The sequence below is a fragment of the Lagenorhynchus albirostris genome, chromosome 1 (genome assembly GCF_949774975.1).
Source record: "Lagenorhynchus albirostris chromosome 1, mLagAlb1.1, whole genome shotgun sequence".
NCBI lineage: Eukaryota > Metazoa > Chordata > Mammalia > Artiodactyla > Delphinidae > Lagenorhynchus > Lagenorhynchus albirostris.
In genome coordinates this window covers 73,430,813-73,442,879 of record NC_083095.1, presented here as the reverse complement: position 1 = coordinate 73,442,879, position 12,067 = coordinate 73,430,813, and the positions used below count along the sequence as shown (strand labels likewise).

The following is a 12,067-nucleotide window of genomic DNA, read 5'->3' as shown; positions in this document are numbered from 1 at the left end:
CAACAGACACTGCAGAAATACAGAGCATCCTAAGAGACTATTACAAGCAATGCTATGCCAATAAAATTGACAACCTGGAAGAAATGGACAAATCCTTAGAAAGTATAACCTTCCAAAACGGAACCAGGAAAAAATAGAAAATATGAACAGACCAATCACAAGTAATGAAATTGACACTGTGATTAAAATTCTTCCAACAAACAAAAGCCCAGGACCAGATGGCTTCACAGGTGAATCACATCAGATATTTACAGAAGAGCTAATACCCATCCTTCCCAAACTCTTCCAAAAAATTGCAGAGGAAGGAACACTCCCAAACTCATTCTCTGAGGCCACCATCACCTGACACCAAAACCAGACAGAGATACTACAAAAAAAGAAAATTACAGACCAATATCACTGATGAATATTGAAGTAAAAATCCTCAACAAAATACTAGCAAACTGAATCAACAACACATTAAAAGGATCATACACCATGATCAAGTGGGATTTATCCCAGGAATGCAAGGATTCTTCCATATACACAAATCAATCAATGTGATACACCACGTTAACAAATTGAAGAATAAAAACCATATGATCATCTCAATAGATGCAGAAAAAGCTTTTGACACAATTCAACACCCTTTTATGATAAAAACTCTCCAGAAATTGGGCATAGAGGGAACCTACCTCAACATAATAAAGACCATATATGAAAAACCCACAGCAAACATCATTCTCAATGGTGAAAAACTGAAAGTATTTCCTCTACTTCCTTGTCAGAAACAAGACAAGGATGTTCACTCTCACCACTATTACTCAACATAGTTTTGGAAGTCCTAGCCATGGCAATCAGAGAAGAAGAAGAAATAAAAGGAATACAAATTGGAAAAGGAGAAGTAAAACTGTCACTGTTTGTAGATGACATGAGACTCTACATAGAGAACCCTAAAGATGCCTCCAGAAAACTACTAGAGCTAATCAATGAATTTGGTAAGTTGCAGGTTACAAAATTAATGCACAGAAATCTCTTGCATTCCTATACACTAATGATGAAAAATCTGAAGGAGAAATTAAGGAAACACTCTTATTTACCGTTGCAACAAAAAGAATAAAATACCTAGGAATAAACCTACCTAAAGAGACAAAAGACCTGTATGCAGAAAAGTATAAGACACTGATGAAAGAAATTAAAGATGATACAAACAGATGGAGAGATATACCATGTTCTTGGACTGAACGAATCAATATTGTGAAAATGACTATACTACCCAAGCAATCTACAGATTCAATGCAATCTCTATCAAATTATCAATAGCATTTTTTACAGAACTATAACAAAAACCTTATAATTTGTATAGAGACACAAAAGACACCCAATAGCCAAAGCAGTCTTGAGGGAAAAATACGGAGCTGGAGGAATCAGACTTCCTGACTTCAGACTATACTACAAAGCTACAGTAATCAAGACAATATGGTGCTGGCACAAAAACAGAAACATAGATCAATGGAACAGGATAGAAAGCCCAGAGATAAACCCACGCACCTATGGTCAACTAATCTATGATAAAGGAGGCAAGGATATACAGTGGAGAAAAGCCAGCCTCTTCAGTAAGTGATGCTGGGAAAACTGGACAGCTACATGTAAAAGAATGAAATTAGAACACTCTCTAACACCACACACAAAAATAAACTCCAAATGGATTAGAGACCTAAACATAAGACTGGACACTGTAAAACTCTTAGAGAGAAACATAGGAAGAACACTCTTTGACATAAATCACAGCAAGATCTTTTTTGATCCACCTCCTAGTGTAATGGAAATAAAAACAAGAATAAACAAATGGTACCTAATGAAATTTAAAAGCTTTTGCAAAGCAAAGGAAACTACAAACAAGATGAAAAGACAACCCTCAGAATGGGAGAAAATATTTGCAAATGAATCAACGGACAAAGGATTGATCTCCAAAATATATAAACTGATCATGCAGCTCAATATTAAAAAAACAAACAACCTAATCCAAATATGGGCAAAAGACCTAAATAGCCATTTCTCCAAAAGAGACATACAGATGGCCGAGAAGCACATGAAAAGCTGCTCAACATCACTAATTGTTAGGGAAATGCAAATCAAAACTACAATGAGGTATCACCTCACACCAGTTAGAATGGGCATCATCAGAAAATCTGCAAACAACAAATGCTGGAGAGGGTGTGGAGAAAAGGGAACCCTCTTGCACTGTTGGTGGGAATGTAAATTAATACAGCCACTATGGAGAACTGTATGGAGGTTCCTTAAAAAACTACAAATAGAATTACCATATGACCCAGCAATCCCACTCCTGGGCATATACCCAGAGAAAACCATAATTCAAAAAGACACATGCACCCCAACGTTCATTGCAGCACTATTTACAATAGCCAGGTCGTGGAAGCAACCTAAATGCCCATCGACAGACGAATGGATAAAGAAGATGTGGTACATATATACAATGGAATATGACTCAGCCATAAAAAGGAACGAAATTGGGTCATTTGCAGAGACGTGGATGAATCTAGATACTGTCAGACAGAGTGAAGTAAGTCAGAAAGAGAAAAACAAATATCGTATATTAACGCATATATATGGAACCTAGAAAAATGGTACAGATGACCGGTTTGCAGGACAGAAATTCAGACACAGATGTAGAGAACAAACGTATGGACACCAAGGGGGGAAGGTGGCGGGGGTTGGTGGTGTGATGAATGGGGAGATTGGGATTGACATATATACCTTAATATGTATTAAATGGATAACTAATAACCTGCAGTATAAAAAAATAAATAAAATAAAATTCAATAATTCAAAAAAAGTGTCCTGTGTAATCAGAATTTCATCTTTATTCATATATACACAACAAACATTTAATGTAGATCAATTTATGCATTATTATTGATGGTTAGTGCTTTGTATATTTTGTATAAAATTGTTTTCCCAATGTTAAATGTATAAAGAAATTCTCCTATATCCAAAGTTTTAAGTTTTTACCTTTAAATTAATTAATTTGAGGTATAGTGTTAAATAGTCAAGTTTCATCTTTATTCACATATACTCAACAAATTTTACTATAAATTATTTTCATCATTATTAATCATTTTGAACTCATTTTTTGTTTCCATTATGTTTTTACTCATGATTCATTTGGCCCTTGAACAGCGTGGGAGTTTAGGGGCATCGGCACTTCACCTAGTGGAAAATCCAAGTATAACTTATAGTTGGTCCTCTGTTCTGTGGTTTTGCTACCAACAATGGGTAGTGTAGTACTCTAGTGTTTACTACTGAGAAAAAGCCATGTGTAAGTGGAACTGTCCATTTCAAATGCCTGTTGTTCAAGGATCCTCTGTATTTAGCAGTCTATTTTGTTAGTTTTAAAAATATAAGGATTTTCTGCTCATATTCTTGTTATGAAATTCTAACTTAAACTCATTGTGGTCTATGAAAAATGATGCATCATTTTAATCCTTTAAACATTTTTGAGACCTACTCTATGGCCTAATCTATGGTCAACATCTATATGTGCTTGTAAAGTGTGTAATCTGCCTTTGTTGGGTAAGATGTTCTATATGTGTTCATTTTTTCATCAGCTATTCATAACTTCTATAACATTACTAATCAATTTATAAGATGTACTTTAAAATCTTCTCAAATGACTATGAAGACATTTCTTCCTGAGTAGCATCCACTCACTGCTGCTGTTGAAAATTCTCCCTTTGCTCTGCCATTCATTTGAAAGTGTGTAATCTATTTTACTCTACTCGTCCTTAAGATTTCTGCTGTTTCTTTATAATATTGATTTCTAGGTATAGATTTCTCTTCTGTATTCTGCTTGAGATTTATTGGTATTTTTTTAACCTCTAACTGCATTTTTGTCATCAGTTTTAACAAAATCTCAACCACTATCTCACTATATATTACTTTTCTCCCCCATTCTCTCTCTCTTCTTCTAGAACTTTAATTCAACATATGTTCAACCTTCTAATTCTACTGTTTTCTATATTTTTATCTTTATGCCTGTCTGTGCTCTATTTTTTTTTTTTTTTTGCGGTATGCTGGCCTCTCACCGCTGTGGCCTCTCCCGTTGTGGAGCACAGGCTCCGGACGCGCAGGCCCAGCGGCCATGGCTCACGGGCCCAGCCGCTCTGCAGCATGTGGGATCCTCCTGGACCGGGGCACGAACCCATGTTCCCTGCATCGGCAGGCGGACTCTCAATCACTGCACCACCAGGGAAGCCCTGTGCTCTATTCTTGACAATTCTTTCTGAGCTATTTCAGGTTAGTAATTCTATTTTCATCTTTGTCTAATCTGTTATTAACTTTATTCACTGTGACTTTAATTTTGGTGTTTTCATATTTCTCACTTTTAGAAGTTGTATTTAGGTCTTTTTCAGATGTCATTTTTTTAAGGTTAATGTTCCCCGGAGTGCTTTTTTTTTTTTTCACACACACACACACACACACACACTGTATTTTATTTTTACAAGAGGTAAATAAACTGACAGCAAGCATTGTAAATGGATGACCACAACAAAAGCAATAATGATTGCAATTACCAAACATGAAACACACTATGTCATAATATTGACATTCAGTCCAGGAATCCTCCACTGGAACAGCTCCTTTACTTTGCAGTAAAAATTGATTTGTATATTTTTTGCCTCTGAGTCCTTGTGAGATTTTTTTTTTATTATTCAAACAGAAAGTCACAAAAATTATAATCATCCTCATCAGTTCACTCAGTCCCATGTAATTAATTTTTTTTCATCTTGATCTTTTGTTAGCACTTTTATGAATTCATCAGTTTTCCATTAGAGTTCTGAAAATGCTTATTCATTCAGTTCAGCAGTATAGTCAGTTACCAGAAACCTGTACTTTTCAGAGTCTTTTCTATGAATTCCTTGAAGATGAAACCCTTTTATAGGAACATATTTGCAAAAGCATCGAGTACACCCAGAACTGTCTGTAAATGACAAAAGACTTAAAAATGACCATGGTTAAAGATTTGGTGAAAGTTCATAATAATGCAATTGACAAGGAAATTTAGTAATTTCTGAGGTATACATTTTAAAGTAATAACTAGAATTATGACATAACATGGGAGTGCTTTTAAAGCTTGTTTTTATTTCAGCATAATTTTTTTTGCAATCTATATTTTATTTTACTAATAGTATTATCCCAATAATTAAAGTATTTTTTCTCTTATCTATTGTTTATTAGTCATGGTGTCTTATATCTTTGCTTGCTTGTTGATCTGTTTATATTTGACTATATGTTTGTCATTGTACTTGAAAAACAATATTTAGGTGTAATTCAAACACTGGAATTAAGTGAATTTCCTCTACATTTGCATTTGATTTTGCCAGGTACTTTAGCAAACAGTCCATAACAACATTAATCGAAGTTCAAGGTATGAGAGTCCATGAAAGTCCAGTACTATTTCCATCTTTCATGAAATTACATGCAAGCACTTGCCCATTAACTCTTCTTTGTTACTTTGAGTGTGTAAACTTTTCAGTTCCCAGCTTATTGTGAGGAGGGTTTGACTAGACCTGCTTGTGTGGGTCTTGGTCTTTGATTTGTTTTTTTTTAAATTTCTTTTATTTTTTAAATTTTATTTATTTTTTATTTTTTTAACATCTTTATTGGAGTATAATTGCTTTACAGTGGTGTGTTAGTTTCTGCTTTATAACAAAGTGAATCAGCTATACATATACATATATCCCCATATCTCCTCCCTCTTTGTTTTCTATACCTCTCACTTTATATGCTCATTAAAACAGAAGTTTGAATTTTGTGGGTTCAGCAAATTTCCACAGAACAGTAGTAACTGTCTAACTGGACACCCATTATTCCTTCAGTTTGGGCCTGGTATTCACTCCTACATTTGCATTTCTTCAAGGCTTTTAAGGTTTTTAGCCATTTTAAACAGGTTTCTTTCGGTTGTTTTTGGTGGGAAGATGGGCATGAAATCCTAGTCACTGTTAATGAAATCCCTTATCTACATCTCTATTAAGATCATTGGGAGCATATATATTTGACTCCCATTTCTTCGCATGCTACTCTTTATCCTTTACTTTGTAAAAAAGTTACATTAAAGTTTTTAAAATAAAATAAAGTGTTGTAAAACTTTAATTAACAATAAATTAAAATTACCCAGATGCTAAGGCACTAATAAAGGTGTTATACTATTTTCGTTTCTTTTTCCCTGTTTTCTGCATATTACTTTTCAGATGCATGAAGAAATTTCATGAGGTTGCAGTCATAAACCGTGCATTAGAGGAAGGATTAAGTTCTTGGCAGCTCTGAAAATAAGCTAAACCTGTGTATATTTATATATAGGGAGAGGATCCTTAATTTTATAACATTTTCAAGTGGGCTTATCATAATCCATAAAAGACTGAGAATTGTATTAGCTTTCAATTCTGATACTTTTGCAAAAATTTTACTATATTGTAGTGCTTTCTATGCCAACAGAGAAACTTTGAAGTATTGTGAAAACTGTCTCACAACCCCTTGTGTTTCTCTGCAGGACACTGCCGTGCCTTTCTCTCAGTGATGAATGCCTGGGTCCACTTCTTCATGTGTTACAGGGAGCACAGCAGTGACGTACCTCCTTCTTCGGAGCTATCACCCCCGGGGCAGAGATGGGATTAGGTTGATGGGACTCTTATACCATGGATGAATAGGATTTGAGATGTTTTTCCACCAGGGTCTGATGGCTTGCAACAAAATCAAGTCACTAGGCCTTTTCTGCATGCAGAGAAACTTCTGGGACATAAAGGCCTTTGCCTTGAGTAGGAAGCAGGAGAACAGAAGTCGTCCACAGTGTCAGGATTTCACTGAGAGTTTGCTGGGGCTCAAGAGACCTGAGAGCATAATGGTCAGTGGCAGAGCCTCATTCTTCCCTTTCCTTTCTCTGGCAGTGCCCTCCACACACTCAGGAGAGACAGCTACTCAGTCTGCATGACAACTTCTAGAAAGAAGTGGGAGCAGCAAGGGTCTCAACAGGGGGCTAAGGCCAAAGGGTGAAGACATGCAGGCTCCAGTCAATGAGGGAGAGGAAGGAGGAAATAGAGAGCTCCCAGCTTTGATGCTTGTAGGGATTATTGAATTAGGTGGGTTTGAGGTTCTGGGACACAGTGACCCTGTCCCCATCCCTGTTGCCCTGGGTTCCCATTTCCACGGCCAGTAATGACTCAGCAGCTGTGCAGAATATTGCGCTGAAGCCTTGGGTTACTATCTTCCCCCACATCACTGGCAAGCCTCTTGGGCAGCCTCGGGTGATGAAACCTAGCACAGCAGCAGGAGAATGGGAATGCAAATTCTCAAGCCCCCACCCTCACCCTTCCTTCCTCTTTCAGGGGCTCAAAGTCTGGCAGGAGGAAGACCAGCAGCAACTGACTGGGCAGACTTCCCAGGACGATGCAGCCACTCCTGCTCCTGGTGGTCCTTCTCCTGCCTCCCAGGGCTAGGGCAGGTGAGTGACCGTCCCCATCCTCAGAGGCCAACCCCATCCCATAGACTCTGGAGCCAGACCACTCAGGCACTCCCTAACCCTGTATCATTGGGCAGCTTGTATGAGTTCAGAGTTCCTCAGCTCCATCATCTGTAAAACAGGAATTATGTCAGGCCTACCTCAGAGAGCTGACATGAGAGTTAAATGACTCAGTGTACATAAAATTCCTGGAGTCGTCCTGGCACGTACTACTTGCTATATAAACATGCTCTCTGAACTCATTCTGCAGCTCCTGTGGCAGAGCCTAGGAGATAAAGATACAGCAATAGCAGGCCCGCCGGCTCATCCTTAGAGCCTTAAATTCATGAGCTGGCCGTGAGCTGGACTCACAGGGATCTGGAGACTCCCTGAGGAAGAAAGTAGCACGGGACTGCAGGGAGAGGCTGCTCAGAGGGCTCCGGATCTGCCATCCCCACAGCAGAGGAACCTTCCTCATTATGGGAGGCTGCAGCTGGCCTTGCCTTCTGGGGAGGTGGGAGGGAGCTGAGGCTGGGATGGGGAGCCAGCAGCGTTTCCTGCAGACTCCTGGAGCCTCCCCCAAGGCTGCTGCCCTGCAGACCCAGTTCTCATGAACCACCAGCTTCTCCGGCCCGTGTAGCACCTCTCCTGCCTCGCCATCTTCTAACATTTCTGGAGCCACCAAGCCGAAGCCCACACACCTGTCAGTGCAGAGATAAGTGCCTAATGCTTCCTTCCAGGGCAGATCATCGGAGGCCAAGAGGCCAGGCCCCATTCCCACCCTTACATGGCATATGTTCAGATCCAGAGACCAGTGGGTCTGACCACTTGTGGGGGGTTTCTGGTGCGAGAAGACTTTGTGATGACAGCAGCTCACTGCTTGGGAAGGTGAGTCACTAAGGGGCTTCTGGGCACCAGCAGAGCAGGTCCAGAAGATTTCATGAGAGGAACCATTGAAAGCAGGGTTCTAGCAATAAAGGGGTGAAAAAGAGCCGCTAGGGCTTGGGGAGCAGGGAGCAGGCCATTGTAAATGGGGAGAAAGGAGGACCTGATCAAAAAGAGCAAGATGGGGAGATGGAAGGCACGCATTGGGGCTCAAAATATGAATTCAAGCTCCTTTTTTATTGTAGGGGAGGCCAAATATAAGGTCACTGAGTTTCCTACCACCCACAGCTCAAGGCTGTGGAGACCAAGGGCATAGAGCCCAGTGCCAGAGCCCTCCTGTCCCCACCTCCCTTGGCTGAGGTCTCGCCACCCTGGGCTGTCACGTGACCTGCATCGGGGAGTGCAGTTCCTGCAGCTCAGACCTACTTCTAGGCTCCCTTTCCTTTGCAGACAAATAAGTGTCATCCTGGGGGCCCACAACATCAGCAGGTTGGAAAGGACTCAGCAGCGCATACCGGTGCTCAGAGCCATCCCCCACCCCGGGTACAATCAGCGGAACAACCAGAATGACATCATGTTACTGCAGGTACCGACCCTCTGGTACTTCACCCGGGCGGCTCCCTCCCAGCTTGGGGGACCAGGGAGGGGGAAGCCGAGCAGACTCCCAGGGTGGTGGTAGGCATGGGGTGAGCATGGCATAGACAGTCCCTGAGTGCCTGCATGCTTCCTGCCAGCTGAGAAGCAGAGTCAGACGTAATCGAGCTGTGAGGCCGGTGGCTCTGCCGCAGACCCAGGACAAGCTGAGTCCTGGGACCCTGTGCACCGTGGCCGGCTGGGGCCGTCTCGGCCTGAACAGGAGAACAGACACGCTCCAAGACGTGCAGGTGACAGTGCAGAGGAATGAGGAGTGCAGTAGACGCTTCATGTTCTACACTGGCCAAACACAGATTTGTGTGGGCGACCCAAGAGAGAGGAAATCCGCCTTCCAAGTAAGACCACGGGCATCTGCCGACACTGTCCGAGACAAAGGGACGTGGGCAGACTGGGCAGTGGGGACAGACTACATCCCCATGGCCTCAGTCTGGGGCCCAGAGCAGAGTGAGGTGGGGGACTTTTCCCCGTCAATCCGGTCTCTGGGGGAATAGCAGGTGCACCAGACACAGGGCGTACATGTGCAGCGTTTTCCTGGGGCCGGTGAAGGTACCTTGGCCTGGGTTGTTCTGGAGAATAACCATAGCCAGGGCTGAAGCCCAGTGATGGAAAAATCCAGAAGCTCGACTTCTGCTGCCCCTCCGCCTCCCATCTCACACACAGCCAGCAGTGGAAGGAGCCCACCCACGCCTGTTTTCTCTGAGGGAGGGCCATAGGGCCTCAGGAGGGGGGAGGCCTGGAGAATGGAGGCCCGGCTTAGTGTCCCTTCCTCTGGTTGCCCACAGGGGGACTCCGGTGGCCCTCTTGTGTGTAACAACGTGGCCCAGGGCATCGTCTCCTACGGAAACAGGTTTGGGACTCCTCCAGCAGTCTTCACCAGGATTTCCAGCTTCCTGCCCTGGATACGGAGAACGATGAGACGCTTCAAAGAGTGGGGGCTGGAGTGACACCCCCTGTCGCTGACTCCCCTTCTCTGGGGCAGAGCCCAGATCCAGGGCGGTTCCCAGAGCCTTAACAAACATCCACATCTAGAGTGGAAATAACCGATTCCTCATTTGTTCATTAAACATGATTCAATACGCAGCAAATGTGTGCCAGGACTGAGTGTGAGCTCCTCCAGGAAAATGGGGTCTCTTCCCCAGGACAAGTGAATCCCCGTCGCCCCCATCCTGGGAGTCAGGGTGAGCTTCTTCTCTCCTCCAAGCCATGCATTCCTCCATCTCCCCTCCACCCGCTCTGGGGAGTGATGGAAGGACCTATCTCTTCCCAGAGTAAGGCTCCTTATTCTCCACCCTACCAGAGACTCTCCTTTAGGTATTAAAGTGTACCCCAAAACTGTGTGCCGCTGGCATGGGTAGGACAGGCAGATCAAAGGGATGATTGAAATTCCATACAAGGCCCAATTGAACACATGGTTAACAATTCTCAAATCACTGAGAAACAATTAACTTTTAATAGACGACATTGAAACAAAATAGAGAATCACTGGGGAAAAAAGATAAAGTTGGGTCCACACTTCTCATCATAATCCGAAATAACACTCAGATGGGATCAAAGATCTAAATGTAAAAAAATCAATCCATACAAGTACTAGACGAAAAAAAATAATTTACTTTCTTAAAAATATCTAACAAAACACCCATATCAAAGCTGTGCTATTCACAATGCCCAAGAGATGGGAGCTACCCAAGTGTCTATGGACAGCCAGAGTTTCTGAAACCTTTACCCATACCAGCCCTGACTGTACTATAGACCAATGTTCTCATTTTCAATGTGATGAGGGTCTCCTTCTGGTTTCGTTACTCTAAAATTATACAATACAGTATGTTGCCTAAAATAACTTGACTTTATACTAAAGATTAGCTTATGACTGATACATCAATATTATATTCAAATAATAGATTTCTGAAGTCACATAGTTTAAAACCGTGCTTTTAACACGTCAAGGTAACTGTAAAGAATCAGCTGGGAAGTTCTTCTCTGTTCATCAAAATGGTAATTACTCCTCGCAGTGTGACATTTCCCACCTGAATTTTTGTAGTTTCCATAATCTTGAATAATCACTGAACACATGTCAAAGCAACTGATATGCAGAAATGCTTTGGTAAATTTGATCATTCTTTTATAGCTATTTCTTGCCAGAAACTCATTTGCCTAACATTCAGTGTAAGTCATTTATCAACAAAATTTTAATCAATAATACATCTTTGAAATTACTCAGTCATTTTTCCTATATTTGCTCCCACCTAACCATAGGAATTCTCTCTTGCTTGTATGTTCTGGGGGAAAACAGTCTCATTGTTAAATGTTTGCATTGGCAGGTGGAAAGAATACTTGACGATGGAGGGGGGAGGAGAGAGCTGTGGAAGAGCCCTCGTCCAGCCCTTCCTCTCTGTGACATTTACTTAGAGCCCCAGAGCACCGCCCAGGTCAGGACTCAGTCCCCAGGAAACTCCCAGGGCAGACCCACTCTCCTCTAAGCCTCTCCCTGCCAGTCAGCACTTCCAAGGCAGCTCTCTGCCTCCAGCAGCCCTGCCAGAAACGTTTCTACAGACCTCACCGTGCTCACCTCCAGAGGACAATTCCCTTCATGACCATCCCAGAAGCCACTTCCACCGCCTCTCACAGCTCAGCACCCTCCCCTGATAAGTAAACCGCAGCAGCAGAGCTTTGGCAAGAAACCATTTTGCACACCAAAAACTAGAGGAAAAGAGCACAACTCCTCCCACTTTCTTTCTCCACTTTCCACCTCTGTGCCTTGGAAACCCTACTGACTTGTCTGGAAAGTCACAAAACCATGGCAAGCTCATGGACAGAAACCCCACCGGGAACTTCTCTCCTGACCCCATAGCTCAGGCAGACTTCAGGTCCTCCAGAGGCCTGGTGCCTGTGCCCTGGGGCAGAGCGTCAGAGCCAGGAGAAGCTAGCCACTGGCGATTTGTCATAACTATAGCAACATCACAGAAGTGAGGTCTGGTAACCTTGATAATGGTTGTCTGAGTTTGTCTGGGAAATGGTGGGTGCCCCAGGGGAAAG

At 42.3% G+C, this 12,067-nt stretch overlaps 1 protein-coding gene across 2 annotated transcripts; it reads left to right on the top strand.

Moving 5' to 3' along the window:
* Positions 1–4,113: 4,113 nt before the first annotated feature.
* LOC132530695 (cathepsin G-like) lies at positions 4,114–11,585 on the top strand. 2 transcript variants are annotated; one of them, XM_060168038.1, is made up of 7 exons: positions 4,114–4,296; positions 6,551–6,901; positions 7,383–7,498; positions 8,236–8,383; positions 8,831–8,966; positions 9,115–9,369; positions 11,353–11,585. In XM_060168038.1, the coding sequence occupies exons 3-7, from the start codon at positions 7,444–7,446 to the stop codon at positions 11,509–11,511; spliced, it is 753 nt and encodes a 250-aa protein (XP_060024021.1). In that variant the 5' UTR covers positions 4,114–4,296; positions 6,551–6,901; positions 7,383–7,443; the 3' UTR covers positions 11,512–11,585. The 2 variants fall into 2 exon arrangements, with proteins under 2 accessions (XP_060024021.1, XP_060024014.1); XM_060168031.1 differs by lacking the exon at positions 11,353–11,585 and adding an exon at positions 9,817–10,072.
* Positions 11,586–12,067: the final 482 nt, after the last annotated feature.